Source organism: Nansenia antarctica (genome assembly GCF_963989245.1).
Source record: "Nansenia antarctica genome assembly, chromosome: 10".
NCBI lineage: Eukaryota > Metazoa > Chordata > Actinopteri > Argentiniformes > Microstomatidae > Nansenia > Nansenia antarctica.
In genome coordinates this window covers 8,811,855-8,835,724 of record NC_137680.1, presented here as the reverse complement: position 1 = coordinate 8,835,724, position 23,870 = coordinate 8,811,855, and the positions used below count along the sequence as shown (strand labels likewise).

Below are 23,870 nucleotides of genomic sequence, written 5' to 3'. Positions count from 1 at the left end.
TTCAAAACTCACATTGCTCACAATCTATCATCAAATACTTGCACAGAACACATTTATTAACATTAGAGAAATATCTGTAGATATATATATATATATATATTTATGTTTTAATTATTGTCACTGGAGATCTCTAAATGTGAGAAATTGTGTTTAGAAAGTAAATATACTGTACTAACAATGTATTTTGAGCTTTTTATCAACGTTTTTGATAAAAGTCTAGACATGATACACAATGTAAACATTCTTTATCAAATAAGTTACATTAAAAAAACTGTTGTTACAACTCAGCACTGCATACAAAGGTTGACACAAAGAAAATGACATGCATAATAAATTAGTGATAAATTAGTGTTCTTACAGAGTTTAAGAAGTTTAAGAACTGTATTCTATTTACATTAAATAAACTGCTGAATTCCAGTTCAATAGTTCATTACAAATTGAAAAGGATAAAAAGTGATATCAAAAAGTATTCAGAACACACCAATATGCTCTGTTTAAAAGATCAAATATATCCTGGCAGGATGTACCATCTTGTACTAGAAGTCCCTTAAGCATGAAGTTAGGCGTATCTAAACTTAACTCTTTGCCACTGATTTTTGTCCCAGATAATTAACTCTACTTTTAACTCATTCCAATCAGCATCCTCTTCTCCCTTCAGTAGATGATGAGTAAGGCACTAACTGGTATCTATTGTATTTACGACAAAATACCAATATAGAAAATAGATAATAAAATGTTGTAGTTAGCAGCAGTGTGGCCATTAACACTGATCCAGACAAAAAAAGATCTGTGGCCACATGGTTCCAAACAGTTGAAGGTTGTCGTTGCATAACCTGTATAATGACAAACCCATTCATACACCCATCTGTGTTGCTAATCCTATACACCCCGCCCCCTACCAGTCACAAGGTTCACACACACTGGCCCGACCATAGAGCCGCCAGCCGCTCAGCTAGCACTGCCACAGCCAGCACCACGGGCAGACACTGGACGGGTCTGTCTGCCGCGGCGGCCAGCCGCAGATGCACCTTATCAGGGTCTGTGATCATACCCCGGGCATCTTCTAGAGCAGCAACTGCCGCTGTGCTAGAGTTGACGTCCCCAGTGGTAAGCAGGTCAAACAGGCAGGCCTGGTAGTACACGTCCCTGGCTGGGAGAAGGGCTGCGCAGTGGGCCTGGGCGGCAGCGTATGGTTGCAGGGAGGAGGAGGAGTTGAGGGAATAAGATGAGAAGGAAGACGACGGAGGACGGGGTGGTCTCTCTAGGCGCTGAGACTCTGGGCAGCCCCACACGCACAGCTGCAGGTCCTGCTCGGGAGAGAAAGCCTCCGCGATGGCACGCGGCGAGCGCACAGACAGGCCCAAGGAGTGGCCACTCTGGCGCACAACCAGGACGGTGCCAATGTGGACGGCGCGGATCTCTGCATGGCGCCCGGGGTTCTGTGAGCGTATGCTCAGGCTGTGCTGGCCCCGCCGTTCACCGCTGGTCACTGAGCCATCAGCGAATGCGGCTGGCACGTTGTCCAGCTCCGCCAGGTAGATCTGTGGCTCGATGCACTGGAGCCAGTTCTTAAAGATGATGGTGATCTGTCAAGGAGAGAGGATAATATATGTGACGGGGTCTGGTGAAAAAGTCCCCAAGTAGGGAAAGGTCATTTTTCAGTTTTTTCCAGATTATGAAAGTGCAGTGATGTGTCATACATTGACATCTGAACTGCATCTTTAGCACATCACAACATGCTGAGAGAACATCAACGTGCTAAAAACACATAATTAGATTATCACACTGTCCTTGCTTTTGAACACGTCCTAAAATGTAAGTTTGTTTGTACAAGCCATGTACTAGCGTATTAACGTTTCTAGACAGCTGTCCGAGTAGATCTAGTTAGAGTGCCTAATGTCAATGCTTAATGTTCCCAGTTTCTTTTGTACAAGAACTAAAGTGTTTCATGCCAAGCCATACAGAAGCTGCCTGAGTGCACACACATCCAATCAAGAATGTTCACTTGATGCAAGTTGGAAATGTATGTGAATTAATTGCTGTAGCCTAATTTAGGTGTAGGCGTACAACATAAGCATGGGCTACTTGGCATTTCAGATGTTTTAACTTGGCAGAACGCAGTTAGTTCAACAAAACGGTTATCAATCAATTTCAAAAGGGACAGCTGTGGATTTGGCGTTTTGTAACATCAGCCTACGATGAGTCTGCAAAATTACCATTTCAAGAACTCTTGACATTAAGGTACCATTTGTAAAGGGCTTATAATAAAGTTAATACATAATTTATAATCAGTTTATTATTCAGTGATAAACCATTTACAATTGACCATTTATTTGACAAAGTGAAAACACGTTTTTAGAAATGTTAGTACATCTATTAAAATTGAAATACAGAAATACCTCATGTACATAGGTATTCAGACCCTTCTTAAAATTATCAAAAATGTCTTCAACAAATCACTCAATAAGTTGAATTGAGTCCATCTTAACGCTAGGATAATAGTTAATGTAATTTTGGAATTAGACTCAATTCAACAAATAAAGCAATCTGCACTGAGAGTCTGATTTACTAAGGCCATGTACACACTGCCAACTTTTCGCTCGACAATCGGAGTTCCTGTACTGAACAGTAGTCACTCCTTATTCTGTACGTACACCATATCATAGCGGAAGAAACACTGCTGTATGTATGATAAACAGGACTCGGTCCTGACTGAGAGTACTGCTGCCAGTTCTGTGGGTGTGCCAGACTACTGCACAGACAGCCAGTGCACATCCACTACCAGTAGTCAACTCTGATTGTTGTACTGACACTCATGGCTTTCCTCATTTGCATAGTAACTGGAGAAAACTTCGGTAGTGAAAAACTGCTTTTTTTTCAGGACTTACTTACTTACCGCTCTTGTTCGTAACAGGGACTGTGTGAACTTGACAGGATGAAGTTCAGGTTGAACTTTACAGGATGATTTAAATAAAACAAAATGGAGACAGTTTTAGCTCTATTTTTGGTGTACGTATATCGTATTGAAAAAACAGGCGCAAATTGCTAAATGCTCAGTGAGTCAGGCCCTGAGTGTTTGTAGTCTGAACTGTGCTTTCTGTTGAAGCATGTGTACTCTCTAGGACAGATCGCTAGTGTGAGTATAAGAGTGCAGGTCTTTTCCAGTCACTGGATCGACTACTCTGTGACACACACATACAATACTGTATCCTTCATGAATGAATGAATGAATGAATGACTGAATGAATGGTCTTTATTGTCATTGATATAGTACAGGTACCAAACAACGAAATTTGGGAGGCAAATTTGGGAGGCAAATTCATGAGCCACAACATAATTTATTCACCGTGTCTGTAAGGTGTAACAGTGACTACTTTGTTATCTTGACAAATATGAACAGGCTAAGTTGACTGGCATCCAGGCTACCTTTTTATCTACTAACCTTTGTCAGGGCTGTGGCGTATCCCCCCCCAGCTCTCATAGGCGCACTGGTGGCCTGCACGTAGAGGTACTCGTTATCGATGAGTGGCCAGGCCCCTTTCACGGCACAGGTCTGGAACTCGTCGTGGAAGGTACGCACGTGGGGGTCCCCGAAGACTCCGCAGTGGAGGTACTCCGGAGCCCGGCCCTCTCGCTGGAAGTAGCCCTTCTCATAGAGGCAGGTGTCCCTGGAGATGGGGGCCTGGGGTAGAGGCCGGGGCTGAGCGGTGGGGCCCGTCCTGGGGCAGCTGTGCTGCTTCACCAAGTCCTCGATGCCCTGGGCGGCCGAGTGGTAGGCCAGATCGCCTCGGCAGGCCCGGGCAGTGCGGCGGGTGCAGAGCGCGTAGGAGCGCAGGGCGCTGCAGTAGCCCGTGTTGCCCCCCTCCCTGCTCCCGCCTCCACCACCACTGCTGCCACTACCCCCCAGGTCCAGCGTGGCGGCTACGAAGTCAGAGTTGCACCTCAGGATGCGGCAGGAGGCCCATACTGAGGGAAAAGGGAGGGAGATATGGTTCGCAATTCACCAATAGTCACCGTTTATTGCATGCCGCACCATACCGTTACTGCAATGACACTAATTTGTATGAGCATTGATTAAAAGTTCAACCCTCAAGTACCAGTAAATCCTGTCTTCCCAATCTAGGTTCAAATAAAACCCATATACACATAAACATTTTCAGTTGAAACCATCCTGCATGCATAACATTGACAAATACTTCTGTACTTTCTACTATAAACACAACATTAAGATACAAACATACGTGACATATTGCAACCAGCTCTAGACAACTAACATTGTCTAAATGATGAGCATATTTCCAACATACTGTAAGTGTTTGAGGTGTCAAAGTTTCTTGATACTTTAGTTTGAGACAAAAAACTGTGCATAACTGAGACTTACCTTGAAGGCAGCACAGGTGAACCAGAAGCAATGCCACAACAACGCCGCGCTTCCAATGCCATGACAGCGAGGTGTGGTCAATGCTGAGGGCCAGTGTCCCCATCCCCTCCCAGCCTCTGAAGGCTGCCTGCAGAACAGGCTCAGCACACTGGTTACAGCTGCCGGACAGAGATATCTACATTATACTTCATTTCTCACACTTTACAGCCCCGGCAGAACCAGGCCATAAAAATAATAATAATAAAAAACAAAAAATTGTCTTCCTTTCTCGAGCACTGTGACTGCCTGTGGCACTGTGGCACTGTGGCAATTGTCATTGCAGAGTACAAGTACAAGACAACAAAATGCAGTTTAGCATCTAACCAGAAGTGCAAATAGTGATATAAAACATGATAGTGATATGTACAGTATGGCAGTTACTAGTAGTTAGAGGTATATACAGGAGATGGATAGCAGTAAGCTATGTACAGTTAAGGTAGCTATGTACAGTATGGTGTATACCGATTAATAAATTAGAGGCTATATGTGACAGGGTCTAGTGAAAAAGTAGGGCACGGTCATTTTTCAGTGTTATGTATGAAGGTATAAAAGTGCAGATTGTAAGCTTTCAAATGATGTGTCAAACATTGAAATCTTGAATTTCACATGAACCTCAAACCAAGTACCGGAGTAACTCGCTCTGAATCAAAACAGACGTCACAACATGCTGATAGAACATGAACATGCTAACATAACACATAACTACACATAATTAGATGATCACGCAGTCCTTGATCATACAGTCCTTGTTTACAAGCCATGTATCACTAACCCAGTAGCCTGAAGCAGGACGGGACATGATACAGTGAATCCAATTCACAAATTATAAGTATTTAGTGATCCTAAAACTATTGTTTGTTGTATTGAGTGGGCTCTTCAAAACTTAAACTTTCGTAATATGAAGGTAAAAAATAAAAGAAAACCTTTTTCTTTTCTTTTTTTAAGAATCTTTTTGGTCATTTGTGCAACATGAAACCTTTTCACCAGACCCTGTCATATACATTATGTATTGCAAGTCGCTCTGGATAAGAGCATCTGTTAATGACGAAAATGTCAAATGTAAATGTGGAAACAAGCACTTGCCCTCTACTCTTAGGAACTAAATCTAGTTTTGAAGGAATTTGATTGTGAGTTATAAGTGGTGCGAGTGGTCTTTGTCTAATTATCCAGGGAATATATAAAAAAACGTGTGCAAATAAGCAAGAAATGATCAGGTCAAAGTGATGAACATCCATAGAGACGTTAGTAAACACAAGTGGTAGATGTATGGATGTAAGATTTTATTTTCTTACGATTGTTGTCTTTATTTGCACTTGACACCACGGACCTCATTGTCTCTTAGCTTGTTTTATAGCATTTTCGCTTTTTAATTTGTCTAGTGTGTAATATTTGGGATATGTTATATGTGTATATGTTTGTGAATATGTGAATATGTTTTTCTGTTTTTGCACCTTCAGAAGAACCACTACAATTTCATTGTATAGGCAACTGTACAAGGACAATAAAGTCTATTCTATTCTATTCTATTCTAAACAAACCAGGCAGTACCTAATTCGGAAACGATACTCTCACTCCTTCCTAAATCTCTTTGTAGTTTTCAAAAACCATGTGAGTAACCCTGCATCTACAGAATGCATTTGGACTCATAAGTCACATGACTGCACACTTGTAACACATTCTGATTGAGGTAAACCCAAAAAATTGGAAGTGTCCCTTTATGAATGTCCCTTTGTGAATGGGAAAAGAAACAAGGAAACCATCATCTCCTGGCATGACATCCTACCCCAGAGTCTACCTTTAAATACTGTATAGGCTCTGAGGCAATAGAATGTAAACATTGTGGGTGTACCTGTAGGCTTTCTGTAGGCACTTTATGAAAGATAAAATGTCACCTGCCAACAAATTAGGCTATAGTGTAATCAAATTCAACCTATACCCTCATTACATTTGTTCATCATGCTTAATTTCTAAGCCAATATGAGTTGTCAGAGTGCCGCTAATATGACAAAACAAAGATTTATTGTAAATGTTGCTTCTACAGTACCTTAGTAAATGGATGCTAACTTTGTTTGAAATAATGATGTAGTGAAAAATAATCTTCCACTCTCCTGGGACCCATCAACTGCAGTCTGACGTCATCTTTCAGTTTGGGCATCCACAAGATCAGGAACATACAGAGGAACCTGTTGACAAGCATGAACTAAATCAGAGCAATACAAAATATGGTGGTCAGATTCATGGAAAGGACAAAGTTGCCAAGTTGATTAAGTGTTTTCTTTTTCTTTTTTAAAAGGGCGTCTCTACAAAACTGACCACTATCCCTTTACAATTCATGTATTGTTTGAAACTGAAAATAATAATAGACCCTTTCGTCCTATAAGCACAAATATTTTCCCTGACAATGTATAGGCACTGTACTGACACTGACTATAGAATAGTCACCAGTACATGTTATTGGAAAACAAGTATAATGTACAGTATATCTTACCATCTTTGCTGCACTAAGTAGTATCAAAAACCCATTTTGAGTTATTTAACTTCCTCATGTCAAGAAAAGAACTGCTTGTTCATTGGCTAACCCATGCCAATGTTTTCAAAGGGACGTTTTGCAATTTGGACTCCTCTCCCTCTGTTTGCCAGTAGTGAAGAGCAAACAAGACAGAGAGAAAATAAGTAAAAAAACAACAACTAAAAGCTGTGCCTCTCTTTGTCAAGTCCAATTTGGAAACAGATAGCGTGACAGTGTGGAGATATTTAGGCTATGTTAAAACTGCAAGAAAAGTGACGTAATCTGATAAAAAAATGATAAAGGTTTTACAAGTGACCTATATCAGATATGTTAATTTAGACAGATCGCATTCATGATCATTTTGCTACTACTTTTTTAAGGGAGTAGCTTTAAGGGGGATTTTGTTTATAAAACACTTATATCAGAGCACCTTGAGACAAATTGCATGTAAGAATTGTATCAGATACACAGTGCCCTGCATAAGTAACAATTACTATGGTTAAAGTATAGATGCTCTGCTTTTATTTGATGGCATTTGTGTAGATATTACTTCCACCATTTATTTTAGGGCACATAAATAAGTAATGGGACAGATTAATATAATGTCCAAATCATGTTTAGTATCTGGTCAACAAATCTTTGTATGCAATAACTACCTGAAGTCTGCAACCCATTGATCCCACCATTCGCTGGGTTTCTTCTCTGGTGATGGTTTGCCAGGCCTGTACTGTAGCCATCTTCAGTTGTTGTTTGTTTTGATATATTTTTGCCTAAAATCTTATCATCAGTAAATGATATGCATGTTCAATAGGATTTAAATCTGAAGATTGACTTAAGCCCTATTCGCACATGATTAGTATTATCTGGGGACCTCTGGTAATTTGTAATAATGATGGAGACCGTCTGTGTTCTTAATCTTGTGCAAATCGTGTCCGTAAAAATGTCCATAAAAATTCCACCGCAAATGACCTACCATAATTCGTAGGACTCATAGGTCTTGTGATAATTCTTATCCCGTGCGAATCGGCATGTCTGTGATTTGGGATTAGTGTTTTCTCTGCCCCATTTTCGAACACTACAGAGACCTGGGATGACCACAAAGAGGCCACGATTTACTACATCGAACGTGCGAACAGAGAACAATGGAGGCTGCGATGGAAATTATATTATATTTGTTTGTTATTTCTATTTATTAAAATGGTATTATAAATTACTCTTCGCGAGTCCAGTGCCTGTTTTTCTGCGCTTATTGTTCATGAAGCAGATGTTACACAAAGCCTTGACATTATGTCCGGGGGAATGTCATTAAATTCCAGTAAAACACAGACTTTGCTTATGTGCGAATACGCCACACGAAACACAGATGTCGGGGGGTAATTTCTAAATTACATCACCAGATAATACTAGTCCCATGCGAATAGGGCTTTGGCCAGTAAAAAAAAAACTCACTTTTCAGCCCTGAAAAACTCTCTAGTTGCAGTATGTCTGGGGGCCGTTGTCTTACTGAATTATGAAGCTCCATCCAAATAATTTGGAGGCATTTGCTTGTGCTTGAGCAGACCAGATGTTACAGTACATTCTGCTGTTACATCATCAATTCAGAGAAGTTGGCCAGTTCCAGTGGAAGCCATACAGTACATGCCCAAACCATAACACCCTCTCCACCATGTTTCACAGATGAAGTGGTATGCTGTGGATCCTCCAGCTCCTTTTTTACCCGTTTTTTTCTCCACACTTCACTCTTGCCATCACTCTGGTACATATTAGTCTTTGTTCCATCTGTCCACACAATACCTTTTTCCAGAACTCTGCAAGCTCTGTTTTAGCGAACCTTAACCTAGCCATCCTGTTTTTGTGGCTAACTAGTGGTTTGCACCTTGCTATGTAGCCTGTGTAGTTCTGCTGGTGAAGTCTTCTGCAGACGATAGTCTCTGACACATTCACACCGACCTACTGGAGAGTGTTCCTGGTCTGTGGGACAGTTGTTATGGGGTTTTTCTAAATCACTGTGAGCATTCTTCAGTCATCCACTGTAGATGTCTTCCTTGGCCGACCAGGCAGTTCTTTCTTTCTGTTTACTGATCTTCCAAACGGTAGATGTTGGTAGGTTTAAGGTTTAGGCTATGTTTCTGATAGCTTTTTTCTGATATTTCAGCTTCATAATGGCTTTTCTGACTTACCGGTACATTGACGTATCTTTGATACCGGTACTCATATTGACAGTCACTTTGCAGACTCCAAATCCAAACACCTAGAAAGCCTAGAAATCAATACTATAGGCATTGAGAAGTCTCTTATACAAATGATGTGACAGAACACACCTGTCAAGCCAATTGTCCCATCACTTTTGGATACCCTGAAATGGGGGGAAAATGCATAAAAAGTGGGCATGGGCCAGATTGTACAATCTGTGCTATGTGTGGTTCTCTTTCTCTCTCTGCACTAACACTGATACCTGACCTTATTTCCAGTGTGTGAGACTGGTGCAGCGGACACCAGGACAGTCACAGGAGCAGGAGAGAGCCTAAATAGAGCTGGCTATATATACCAGCTGCCACCCTACCCCTTCCAACCATGTGTTCCCCTCTGGTCTGAAATAGCCGGAGCTTAAAAGCAGGTGGGCCAATGGCAGCCACATCAGAGAGAGAGAGAGAGAGAGAGAGAGAGAGAGAGAGAGAGAGAGAGAGAGAGAGAGAGAGAGAGAGAGAGAGAGAGAGAGAGAGAGAGAGAGAGAGAGAGAGAGAGAGAGAGAGAGAGAGAGAGAGAGAGAGAGAGAGAGAGAGAGAGAGAGAGAGAGAGAGGCAGGATGGGAAAGCAGCCGTCTAGAAATCTGATACATCACCGACATACATGTCAAACAAATCTTTAGCTGAATTAGACTTAATGAAGTGGATGATTCTGCCCCCAAACCTGTTGTCCTCTCCAGTTTTTCTCCCATTTCCTTTTTAATGCCGAGGACTCGTGTCCTTTTGTTGTCTGGTGGGCATTGTGTTGGCTAATGTGGTGGCTGAGGTCTGGAATGCAGGCCAGTAGATTGTGATGCAGCTGCACTTTTTGAGTGGGGGTATTAACAACTACACTCTGCAAACTGACACTGACATCCCCCATGGGGCAGTCTCCCAACACTGATGACATACTGTACTGTTTGTTCAATGGGAACAACAAATAATTAGCAAGTGTGTACACACAAACACAGACCGTCGACTGAGAATTAAACACAAACACAGTACTTTCTAGGGGCAATGCTACAACGGCAACCTCCTCGCCCTCATTTAACACACACCCCCCCCCCCCCAAAAAAAAGATAATCACACACTACCGCATGATAGCCTGAAAACAGTCACTGGGCCTGATCTATGCCAATTGCTGACGTCACTGGGGGTACGGGGTTGGACACACGAGTCCATGAACACTACTAAAAGCTAAAAGCTGGGTTCAAACAAGACAAAACTTCCGGGTCTGGTTTGTGGATTTGTTTTGCCAATTTAATTACTTTTCTACATTGATGATCAAGATTATTTTAAAATAATGTGAAAACAACATTAGTTATACTTGTTTGCACCTAGTGTGCAAAGTCAATTAAGCATGGTAATAGTGTCTAACAGCATGAGTGTCAATTTAGTATGGTGTCACAGAGAAAAAGATGGTTCACAATCAAAAATGCTAGGATTTGCTTTCTTCATTTTGCTCTTTTTATTTTGATATGTGACATGATCTGGTGAAAAAGTCCTCAAGTAGGGCAGTTTTCAGTTTTCAGTTCAGTCGCTATGAACATTTAACTGCATGTTTAGCACATGTATCACAACATGCTGATAGAACATCAACACATAATTAGATGATCATCACACAGTCCTTTCACACAGCTTTTGAACATGTCCTAAAACACAAGTTTGTTTACAAGCCATGAATCACTTACCCAGTAGCCTACGGCAGATGATAGAGTGAATCCAGTTCCCAAATTAAGTAAAGCAAAGCAAAGTATTTAGTGATCTTAAAACTGTTGTTTGTTATATCGAGTGGGCACTTCAAGACTTAAACTTTAGTAATGTAATAAAGAAGCTTTTTGGTCGTTTCCACGACTTGAGAATTGCCCACATGCGGACCTTTTCACCAGACCATGATACATATGCAACAGGGGATCAAGCACAGGCATTCCAGAATGTTGCCTTCCTCAGTGTCACCTAGCATGTTTAAGTGTGAACCATCTTTTTGTCTGTGACACTTTCAACCACAAAGCTGAAAGAGGGTGATGACTCTTTTTTAAGTTCAACGTAGTATGGTAACAGCATCTTCATTCTGGATTCAATAGGTTATGATAAATGGTTCATTTTACTGCATGCATAATATCATAATGAGATCCATACACCTAACCTTATAATATTTGTATTATGTTTTGTTCCTCTCCTATTGATTCTGGTTCCTTTTAAAGGTTTCCAACTCAAATCCAACGATGTTCTTGCCACTTTCACCTTTGACATTACGTTTTGCTGGACTTGGAATGGAACAATTCTTTTGATTGGCATTTTTGAATTGCTAAAATACACTGATTTAAGGACTTGATCTTAACAATAAGCATTTATGCAGCTGCATAATCATTATTATATATTCTAAAACCGTCCTATACCATACAACAAATATGGAAATTGTATAATATTAAAACAATTATGACTACATATTATGAGACGACATGGCCATGATGACTTTCCTCACTCTAGGCCTATATGGGGGTGTTTCATCAAACGATTGCCGCTGTGGGACAAATGTGACCCACGAATAAAAAAAACGTCCTGCGATACCCCTAGTTTATGAAATAATGTGAATTGTGGCAGCACTTCTAAAATAAGTAAAGTGGTACCAATTTATAGGATTAGCATTCTAGGTTGGGAAATAGCTATGTTGATATTTGGTACAGGCTTTCATTTACTATCTTTTTGATTGATTTAATTACATGTCCTATTTGAATCCCTTTTGAGATCTGACTTCTGGTCACAATCAAGAGGCAGAAACAGTAGGCTAATGTGTGTGTGTGTGTGTGTGTGTGTGTGTGTGTGTGTATGTATGTTTTGTGTGTGTGTGTGTGTGTGGTTTGTGTGTGTGTGTATGTGTGTGTGTGTGTGTGTGTGTGTGTGTGTGTGTGTGTGTGTGTGTAGACACAGGTGTCTTCACGTTTGTGTGTTATTGTGTCTGTGTTTATGACAGTGTGTGTGTGTGTGTGTGTGTGTGTGTGTGTGTGTGTATGGGGGGGGGGGTAAATTACATTTCATACAATTACAACTCTTATACAATTACAATACTATTCTTCTGAAAACAGTCCACGACGAGGTCTATTACCTCACTGAATAGGAAGTATGAAGTTGTTTGAGAGACGCAAACAGCATGCCCAGTGCTCAGTGCTGTGTGTAGCCTGTGTTGTTTGAAGTACAGTAGCCCCACAAAGTCAAAGTCAAAACAAACTGAGTGTGCTGGAAAACCCAGTAAGTGCAAAGGTCATATTTAGAGTTGGCGTTCAATGGAATTTCGCATTCAATTTTGCACTCAATTATTATGTAGTATTATTATGATAACCAGGATTATGTAGGCCTAGGCATGTACATTCAGGAGTGGTTATGTATGTCTCCAAACGGTGAACAACTGTTCATCAGCCCGGGATTCAATCATGAGGAGGAAGCAGCACAATCTGTCCTGTCAATGACTCACCTGAGGCGCGTCGCTCCGAATGAAAAGAGGCACAGCGGTGCGCATTCATAGTGTCCGAACGAGCTATTATCCCGGGTGTCCCATCTCCAACTGGCTCTATTGCAAGCCGACTTTTCCTTCCTTCCTCCCTCGTTGTCGGCTTTCAGATGAGTGAGATTTTTCACAGTGTTCCTCCACGAGTGCGTAAATAAATCACTCACGACAAACACCTGTTACTGGCCGCAACAACTGTCCGCTAAAGCGCACACGCTCGTAGGCACCGAGGGGCTATTTAAACCACCACAGCAGGGATGGCAACCTGTTCTATTTGCAACCTGTTGTTGCTGGAGTGTTTTTTAACCCCCAAAAAACATAGGCCATAATTACAAAAGAATATATTGTTTTTAAGAGGGGCAATTCATACACAATGTTATGTCACATTCAGCGTCAATTACAAAAAAAATACATCTAAAATAAGCAAGTTCAGAGTAAACATGTTGTCCCTATGAATGATGTAGCCTAGCGCCCCTCTATAAAAGGAGAGTGATGGAGAAACCTGTGAATTTATACATTTATAAACGTTTTACTAAGACACTCTGGTTGTCTGTGTTTTCCAGTGCTGTGTCCCCCGTGCGCCCAGGGAGGGCTTTTCTGTTGGCGCGACCACCTTCAGTGACCAAAGAGACAAAATGATGTGGGCGCCATTAGGCTTCTCTGTATAAAACACCTCTACTTCAAAAATAAATGTCAGCAATAGGCAGGCTAATACAACATATTTGCAGATGCAACTGTTTTAGTTACAAATGCAACAAATGCAACTCGTGAGCTTAGAATGAGAAGGTTCTATCTCCGTTTAGGGTAGTTCAGAGATATTGAGCGTCAAAGTTTTTACATTCCATTATGTTTGGTGAGATGGAACCTTTGTATTTTATGAATTACTAACTCAAACATTTAAACATTTAAAAAATAACACCACACAGGCATTAATAAAAACCTAATGGATCAGATTATGTAAAAAACTCAATTTTGACAAAAATTGAGATAGAACCTTATAATTCTAACGTCACGAACTGGCAACTTGGCTAACCCTAGACAACTTTGGTTTCACTATTATTTCGGTATTAAATTATGCAGCATAGTAGGCTACTTAGTACAGGCATAACATTTTACTCAAAGTATTATTTCGAAACTCGTTAGGCCAGTTGCATTCGTAGCCAGACTGAAACGTTATCGGATCTTGTAGTGCTTATTTGATTCCTTATCAGTCTTGCTTGACTGACAGCTTTATGTTGATTTCTCAAAATGTGATTGGCCTACACACTAGGCTACACTCCACGTTGCACCCTATTATGACTTTTTTTTTTATGATGAATCAGTGTCACCTCGAAACTCCTAATGGCATCTTTCACCATAGTATCGTAACATTGGGCCAATCAGTGCCATTTCGTAAATGCCGCATCTGTATGTTAAGAACCATCATCACCCATGTTTCATAAAAAACTGTCCCATGGTGTCGGGGAAAAGCGTGTGACATCCTAACGGACAAAGACCGAATCATAGTACCCTCCCGGCCTCCCCCCATTTAATCGGTGGGGACAAATAAAGTTGTATCACCTTTCGCCTCCTGTTCTCTTATGTGTGGTTCTCATTCGTCATGTGACGCTTCCCAGCGGCGCGCAATAGTGGCGCGAAATTCCACTCTGATGACGGAGTAACAGGTGAATTCCTACTCCATGAAAACACACCCCACACCTCTCTGTCGATTACTGACAGTACAACATTGCCGTTTGTAATAGTTCCATCATTAACAGAAATGGAATCTCTGTCTCAGACAGCTATAGCCAAGAGATTCCAACAGTTCTGAGAGGAACACACACGTTTGGCGGACGTGTTGCCTCTCCTGCAGAGAATGTGTGGAGCTGTGGGACGTGTTCAGAGGGAAGTGTTCAGAGGGACGTGTTCAGAGGGACGTGTTCAGAGGGACCTCCACGCCTCAGTGAGCTGTGGGACGTGTTCAGAGGGACCTCCACGCCTCGGTGAGCTGTGGGACGTGTTCAGTGGGACGTGTTCAGTGGGACGTGTTCAGAGGGACCTCCACGCCTCAGTGAGCTGTGGGACGTGTTCAGTGGGACGTGTTCAGTGGGACGTGTTCAGTGGGACGTGTTCAGTGGGACGTGTTCAGAGGGACGTGTTCAGAGGGACCTCCACGCCTCAGTGAGCTGTGGGACGTGTTCAGAGGGACGTGTTCAGAGGGACCTCCACGCCTCAGTGAGCTGTGGGACGTGTTCAGAGGGACCTCCACGCCTCAGTGAGCTGTGGGACGTGTTCAGAGGGACCTCCACGCCTCGGTGATCACCGCATAGTGGCCTTTGTTTGTTGTGGCTGTGGAGGCGGGGCGGCAGACTCAGCTCTGGCTGGTCTGGAGCGGGAGGTCCATTGTGAGGGAGATTTTGGGAAAGGCAAGGAAAGCACTATCTTCGGCTCCAGAGACTTGGAGAGTTAGATGAGAATGCAGACTAGAAAACTGATTTGTGGAATTCCGGACAGAATAAGGGCTTTTTTTTCCAACCACCGGTGAGTTGGTTTCTGATTGTTATCCAATACTTAGAACTTGTTGTAGGCTATTATTTAAAGCTAAGATAATAACTAAACTCCAGGGTCATTGTGTTTTGAGGTAGGCCTAGCTAAAGTGTTCAAACTAAATGTATTTTAGTTTTTGTACTAGGTTCTAATCTAGCTCTTGGTGAAATAGGCAGACACACGCTCCTCGTAGGCACTTTTTCACTTTAAATGCGCACCGCAACGGAAAGAAATTGATCGATAATGCGTGAGTTTAGAATGATAAGGTTCTATCTCCGTTTAGGGCAGTTCAGAGATATTGAGCGTCAACGTTTTTACATTCCATTATGTTTTGTGAGATGGAACCTTTGTATTTTATTAATTACTAACTCAAAAATGTCAACATTTTAAAAAATAACACCACACAGGCATTAATAAACACCTAATGGATCCGATTATGTAAAAAACTCAATTTTGACAAAAATGGAGATAGAACCTTATAATTCTAAGCTCACGAATGGATACGTGTTTTTACACAGAAAACCTTTTTTGTTATCTTTTTTTTCCAAAGAAAATCTCTCTTTGCTGCGTTACAGATTAGCCCTGGGTCGCTAGGAGACCTGTTGCCGTGGTTACTGGTCAGGCTATTAACATGTCTGGGTTATTCACCAGGCTCAGACCAACAACAACATGCCCTTCAAACATATCATTCACAGGTTTACTCACCCCCGATGCTCATCAAGGAAACTTTGACCAAGTTTACGGACATCTTTTCCAAACAAGCATATTAAGGAATTACTCATCAGCAATCAGTGAGGCGTGCATATGTGATAATGTTATTATGAGGATGAATTATATGAACTATATTGATATATATTGAATTATATATATATAAACACACACACACACACACACACACACACGCACACACGCATACACACATACATACATACATACATACATACATACACGTTTTCATAGGCCTATATGGATTAATTGCAAATTGTGGGGTGTGAGGCCTATAGAATCTAGATTTCATAACGTGATGCCATCACTTTGATCTTGTGCGCATCAAAGTAAACCAGTTTAGAAGGCTTGAGACAACGACAATGTCTCTCTGCTAAAAAAAAAGTTTTCTGTACGAAGTGTTTTTGCAAACACATGCTATAGTCGTTCTTAAAGGTTTAAAGGTCGTTTTTCTACATTATTCAGCTATTAGAAAATGATCTGCATTTTACTTGGTCTAAAATATGTTCCGTATCCATGAAAAAGCATGAAACAAAATGTAGGGGCCTACATGTCCCTTCAGAATTTTTTGGGGGAAAACGTAGGCCTAATTTAAGCTAATTGCCAAAATTCCACCATGTGTAAAGCTCATAGCCTATTGGTGGACCTTGGAGCCAGCAATGGCACTATTGGGAACATTGAATTCACGTTATACTTTTGCTGTGGGGCCTGCATGAGACTGCTGTCAGGTGATGTTGCTAAGAATGGATGCAATTTGTAAACCAAAAGAATAAAAACTAAATATTTCTGAAATAAATATATAATATTGCCTGCAGAATGTTATTCTACTGAGAGTGGTTAGAGTATGATACGGATTTACATTAAAAAAAACTATGCCAGAACTATACTGCTTAATATCCATACAGATTAACTGTTCATTACCCGAAGACACTATGGAAAACTCCAAACATGGCAGTCCGCATCGCAATGGACCTATCGCTAAGCCACGCCCCCTTTGAAAACTCGGACAAACAAACAACCAGTGACTGAATGACATTCAATGACTTACAATGGCGGGAGCTGGCAAATTTCGGATTTCTGATTTACCACAGCAAGTATTAGACATGTTTTTTTAAAGATGACAAGAATATTTAGTCTAGATTAGAAGCTTTTCACCATCAGATATTAGCGAGTTGTTTGTCCGAGTTTTGTGACTTTTGCTGTGACATGATTGGACAATTTCTATTTTGGGGCGTGGCTTAGCGATAGGTCCATTGCATTTCCAGCTTCTTCATTTACGATTATGGTGTTTAGCCAATCATCCTCTGGTTTATCACTCTATGCAGAAATGCGGAGTGTCATGAATGGAGTTGTCCACTGTGGCTTCAGGTAATGAGGGGTGTGTAGTGCCGGAGGAAAAAGGAAAGACGTAGGCAACGTAATGATAACTGTTTAATCAAAATAACAACTTGTACTCTCAGTACAGGACCAGAAAATAGATCACCAAAACTCTTGTCTCTAAACAGGAAGGTGCAACGTTAATAATCTTCCGCTCTGCCCCTAGTGCCAGAACTGGTTCCCTCCCACTACACAACCAACAGTAAGAGGAGAACATGAACCCATAATGTAGTCACTACACCAGCCCCCCCAGTGTTCACCTCAATATTGGAAATCCTCACGGCGAGGAGGGCGTATGGCCCGGCCCCTACGATCGTAGGTAAAGTCAGGAGGTGCGGGAGGAGGTGTGACATCGCCCACCACGTCCTCCTGCAGGGAAGGACGGGGGGCAGTGACGACCGGGGGCTCGCGAGCTGCGGGGGGTTGTCGGGGTCGGAGGGGGGAATGTCCAGGGCGCGGCAGGGGAGGTAGGACTGGAGGCCGGCCTCTGCGCGGTGGCAGGGCCAAGTCCAGGGGCAGTTCAAGGTCCAAGTGGGCCGGTTTGAGGCGATCAACGGACACACACTCAGGCCTACCCCCCATGTCAACCATGAAGTTCTTGGCTCCGGCCTCGATGACACGGAAAGGCCCGTCATAAGGAGGACGTAGTGGAGTCCTGTGGCCATCATGACGAATGAAAACGAACCTCGCTGAGTGCAGCTCCGGGGGCACCCTCGAAGTAGGGACACCATGCTGCGTAGTCGGGACCGGGACGAAGGTCCTGGCGCTGTCCAGCAGGGAGGCGCGCTGAGCGGCGGCGGACCAGGGCTCCGTTGACTTGGGAATGAAGTCACCGGGGACCCGCAGCGGCTGTCCAAACACCAGCTCAGCGGACGACGACTGGAGGTCCTCCTTAGGCGCTGTCCTGAGCCCCAGCATGACCCACGGCAGCTTGTCAAGCCAGTCGCTGTCCGTGAGGCTGGCTCGAAGGGCGGCCTTCATGGATCGATGGAAACGCTCACAGAGCCCGTTCGCCTGCGGGTGATAGGCGGTCGTGCGGTGGAGCTTGACCCCCAGATTCTCCGCCACCGCTGCCCACAGCTCTGAAGTAAACTGTGAGCCACGGTCAGAGGAGAGATCAGCAGGGGTGCCGTAGCGGGAGACCCACACCGCGATGAACGCCCGGGCCAGGTCGGGGGCTGTCGTTGAGGAGAGCGGAACTGCCTCCGGCCAGCGAGTCGTCCTGTCCACCATGGTAAAGAGATAGGTGTATCCGTGCGAGGGGGGCAGCGGCCCTACCAGGTCCACGTTTACATGATCGAACCTCCGCTCAGGCACAGAGAACTGCTCCAGGGGGGCCTTGACGTGTCGATGCACCTTGGCGCGCTGGCAGGCGATGCACGTGTCTACCCAGGCCCTCACATCCCTCTTGAGCCCATGCCAGACGAATTTCTCTGACACCAGCCGTGAGGACGGTTTCCTACCAGGGTGAGACAAGCCGTGTATCGCCTCGAAGGCGGGGCGCCTCCAGTTGGCGGGGACCACCGGTCGTGGCTGACCCATGGAGACGTCGCACAGGAGCGTGGCCCCTGCGTCACCGAAAACCACCTCTTCTAGGCGCAGTCCTGTGTCCGACAACTTGAGAGCCTGGACGGCGGGGTCGGCGGCCTGGTCTGCAGCCATGCGCGCGTAGTCCAAACCCAGTTGGACCGCACCAACCACCGCCCTGGAGAGACAATCCGCGACCTGGTTGGACTTCCCAGCAACGTGCTGGATGTCTGTGGTGAACTCGGATATGTAGGCGAGCTGGCGCTGTTGGCGGTCGGACCACGGCTCCGCCACCTTGGACATGGCGTGCGTGAGTGGCTTGTGGTCCACGTAGGCCGTAAACTCGCGGCCCTCAAGTAAAAAACGGAAGTGTCTGACAGCAAGCCACAGCCCGAGGAGCTCCCTGTCGAATGTGCTGTACCTTTCCTCTCTGGGAGACAGCTGGCGGCTGAAGAATGCAAGAGGCTGCCAGGCGTCCCCAACCCACTGTTCGTACACCGCTCCCACAGCAAAGTCAGAGGCGTCCGTGGTGAGAGCAGTGGGTGCCGAGGGCGAGGGGTGGGCCAACATGGCAGCGCGGGCCAGGGCCGCCTTGGTGTCCTGAAAGGCTTTGACACGCTCCGCCGTCCAGTCCACCGGCTGCTTCAGAGTCTTGCCCTTCTGGGCATCGTACAGAGGCCGCAGGATGTGAGCGATGTGGTGGAGGAAGCGATAGTAGAAGGTTACCATCCCGATGAACCCCTTGAGCTCGCTGATTGTGCTGGGGCGCGGGAAAGCAGCGACAGCTTCCACCTTCGAGGGGAGGGGGGTCACCCCCTCTGCGGAGACCCGGTGCCCGAGAAAGTCGATGGTGTTCCGTCCGAACTCACACTTCGCCGGATTGACAATCAGCCCATGTTGGCTGAGCCGTGTGAAAAGGGCCCGGAGGTGGGACAGGTGCTCCTCCTCCGTGGTGCTTGCGACGAGGATGTCATCCAAGTAGACGAAGAGGAATGGTAGGTCCCGGAGCACCGAGTGCATGAGGCGTTGGAAGGTCTGCGCCGCGTTCTTCAGGCCGAACGGCATCCGCAGAAACTCGAAGAGTCCAAATGGCGTGATTACGGCCGTCTTAGGGACGTCCTCGGGGTGCACCGGCACCTGATGGTACCCCCGTACCAGGTCCACTTTGGAGAAGAAGCGTTTGCCTGCCAGGTTCGCTGAAAAGTCCTGGACATGTGGGACCGGGTAGCGGTCAGGCTTGGACGCGTCGTTGAGGCGGCGGTAGTCCCCACATGGGCGCCACCCGCCGTCTGACTTAGGGACGATGTGCAGGGGAGACGCCCAGGGGCTGCTCGAGCGCCGAACGATGCCCACCTGCTCCATATGCGCAAACTCCGCCCTGGCGATGGCCAGCTTCTCCGGGTTGAGGCGCCTGGCCCTGGCGTGGAGGGGAGGCCCCTCGGTCTCGATGTGGTGCTCCACTCCGTGTTTCACCGTGGGCGCGGAGAAGGTGGGCTTGGTAAGGTCGGGGAATTCGGCGAGCAGCCGAAGGTACTGGTCACTTTCGGCGAGCGTATTGGACCACCCGCTGTAGACCGCCTCCCCCTGCGTACAGGCGAAGGAAGCGAAAGTCTGTGAGTTGACCAGGCGCCTGTTCCCCACGTCCACCAACAGGTTGTGGGCGCACAGAAAATCCGCACCAAGGAGGGGAAATGTGACAGCCGCTATGACAAAATCCCACGAAAAGCATTGCCCTCCGAAGCACACGTCCACCGCCCTAGTGCCATAAGAGCAGATAGGTGTGCCGTCCGCGCCTGCCAACTGCGGACCACGCTCCTCCTTCGCCACATCCGATCTCTCTGCCGGAATGATGCTCCACTGGGCACCTGTGTCACAAAGGAAACTGCGACCAGAGGCGGTGTCTTGTATGAAGAGCAGCCTGTTGTTGACGCCAGCGCTCAGGGCCACTACTGAGTGCCGGCCCCGCCGTTTCCCGTCGGTCCGAAGGTGCAGGGTGAGCGGCACCGTTTGGCCTTGGCGCCAAAAGTGGCGTGGTAGAAACAATGGCCCGCAGCGTTACCCTGCTGGCCAGAAGGTCTGGCGTCATCCTTCGCTCTCCTGCGACGGTCGGGTGGCGGGGCGGCCGCGGGAGCGAGCAGGTCGGGGGACCGTTGAGGCATGGCCAAGACGAACCGGTCCGCCTCCCTGGCCAGGGCGCGGGGCTCCATGATGGCGGTGTTGGCCAGCGCCATCCTAACTTGAGCTGGCAATGTGCGCATGAACAGCTCTGTGAAGAGGATCATGGGGTCTTCTGTACCGAGCAGGTTTAGCATCCTCTCCATGCGCGCAGAAGGCCTCTCGTCACCCAAGTCCGACATGGCAAATAGGCGCCGCACCCTCTCCGCAGTGGACAGTTCAAATGTCTCTAGAAGCAGGGCCTTGAGGCGCTCATATTTGTTCGTCGTCGGGGGAGCAGACAAAAAACCTACCACTCGAGCTGCGGTGGAGCTGCCCAACATTGCCACAGCATGGTTGTACCGGTCGTCGTCGTCATCGATGTCACTTTTGTTGAAATGTGCCTCTACAATAGCAAACCATGCAGCAGGCGTTGAGTCCCAGAACTCTGGTAGCTTGAGAGTGGGAGTGTGCGCACCACGCGTTACCCTGACAGGGGATGGTGATGGCTGCCGCTGGTTTGAACGTCTTCCTCGCCCGGACATTTTGCAGGATTGTAATGTTCGCTCGCTGGTTTTTGTACACAATTACGTTAACAAAAATCCACGTCGGGGGTCACCAGTGTAGTGCCGGAGGAAAAAGGAAAGACGTAGGCAACGTAATGATAACTGTTTAATCAAAATAACAACTTGTACTCTCAGTACAGGACCAGAAAATAGATCACCAAAACTCTTGTCTCTAAACAGGAAGGTGCAACGTTAATAATCTTCCGCTCTGCCCCTAGTGCCAGAACTGGTTCCCTCCCACTACACAACCAACAGTAAGAGGAGAACATGAACCCATAATGTAGTCACTACAGGTATAAAGTTAATCTGTATTGATATTAAGCAGCCCTTTGGATATTTTGTGGGGCCGGAGAAAATCTCTGATGATGGAAAGTACTGGGATATTTTCAAAATTGGCATAAGTTATGCCGAAACAGCTATGGGCACTCGTTTTGATTTAAGTTGATTTAAGCTCCGGCAAGCCAATACCACAATACTCCAAATCATGAAATGATATTATGGACGATGACGTCGCATCTCGGCGGCTAACGTTGTTCAGTTCAGCCATCACATTTCTAACGTTGTTCAGTTCAGCCATCACATTTCTAACGTTGTTCAGTTCAGCCATCACATTTCTAACGTTGTTCAGTTCAGCCATCACATTTCTAACGTTGTTCAGTTCAGCCATCACATTTCTAGTTTGAACAGGTTTGAGGGCAGAGTTTCCATCAGTATGGGGAAACGAGGCCCAGGCCTATTAGCAGGCCTTTAGGCTTTAAAGGGATCATTCAGGTTTTTCAATGTTAGACCTATTCCTCCACTTACTTAGAGGGTTGTTGCTCATCCAGTCACTTTTTTTTCGTTCATATTTCGATGGGATCACCTGCAAAATTATATGTCATTATGCCTTTGAATAGAATGGACTAGCTACATGTATGCCTAAATGCTCGCCCCGGAGCCAGACAAAGAAAGCTCAAGAATGGAAATATGATGGATGTGTCTGAATGAGCTTACAACACTCCCATGTAAGTGGAAAATGAGGTCTAACATAAAAAAAACCCTGAACTATCCTTTTAAGACCCAAGTAATTGACTGAGGCCATTTTCTCTCCCTCAGTGACAGGGTCGATCTCCAGTATGGTGGAGGAGTAAGTCAACTTACCCTAACCAGAGGCAACAGGATGGAGCCTTGCTTCCTGAGGATCCAGATTTCATCTGAACCTGTCCCAGGGCCAGGCAGGTGTGGGATGTGGTGCACTGTTGTACGATGTCCTCCCAATATTGCACTCGTCCCGGCCTCCCAGACCCAGAGGAATATAACATCTTCAACATTAACGTTTTTTTGTTTGTAATAATGTATGTCCTGGGTAATGTCTTTTACCTTTAATACTATATGGCCATGGTACAGCTCCACATTCTATGAAGTCATGGTAATTAAAACATGACAAATGTAGCCTAGTATGTTTTGTGATGCATACTTATGTACAAAATCTGTTGTTGACCATTGTCTATTATCAATGCAGTCACACAGAATAAAATGGAAACATCTTGCTAAAAAACTAAATTGTGAGACTTTTAAAGTCAAACCTACTAAAGATAAACAGGTCAACCGTTTTCCACTGAAATCCCAGTGAATTCATTCTATACAGTTAGTAGGCCTCTGACTCTTAACTGCTCCCCCTTGTCCACACCTGACCATTGGCTGGATAGCTGCCACTTGAGGACCAATGCCAACTCCGCCACTGCCAGGACTGGATTAAAATTCAATAACACTCCCGTTACCTCTGCCCTTGTAGCCTCTCTCTCAGTTCAAAGATGACGGGATGGGTGAAATAGCAATATTGCAGGTAATCCATGTAGCACCCTATAATGTAATAACTTCCTGATAATGTAATAACACCTGATAATGTAATAAAATGTCCTCTTAACTCCATCGAAAATGTAATAAAACCCAACAATGTAATAATTGACCAATAATGTAATTAAATAACCTGACTGATATTGTAATAACATTTTTACTGATAATGTAATACCTTATTACATTATTGGGTTTTATTACATTTTCGTTGGATTTAAGTGGACATTTTATTACATTATCAGGAAATTATTACATTATAGGATGCTACAATCCACATTGGCAACATACCAATTAGGTGAGCTATAATCATATCACTTTAAGTCTTTGCACATCAGTGTGATTGCATGGGTAGAGGAAAGGATTCAAATTATCAGATCTTCTAGGCACAATATTCTGGTCCCCTGATCGGTTACTGCAGGGATTAAGAGTCAATAGTAGGACATCCCAGCATTCACAGAATAATGTGCCTTCACAATTTTGAGACATTTAGGATTATAAA

The 23,870-nt window shown here is 44.7% G+C and overlaps 1 protein-coding gene across 1 annotated transcript; it reads right to left on the bottom strand.

Annotated features, from left to right (window-relative positions):
- Nucleotides 1-289: 289 nt before the first annotated feature.
- On the bottom strand, nt 290-12,743 carry hjv (hemojuvelin BMP co-receptor). The gene is made up of 5 exons (XM_080540725.1): nt 12,627-12,743; nt 6,465-6,603; nt 4,382-4,539; nt 3,443-3,966; nt 290-1,586 (listed from the first exon to the last, which is right to left on the bottom strand). The coding sequence occupies exons 3-5, from the start codon at nt 4,482-4,484 to the stop codon at nt 912-914; spliced, it is 1,302 nt and encodes a 433-aa protein (XP_080396851.1). The 5' UTR covers nt 4,485-4,539; nt 6,465-6,603; nt 12,627-12,743; the 3' UTR covers nt 290-911.
- Nucleotides 12,744-23,870: the final 11,127 nt, after the last annotated feature.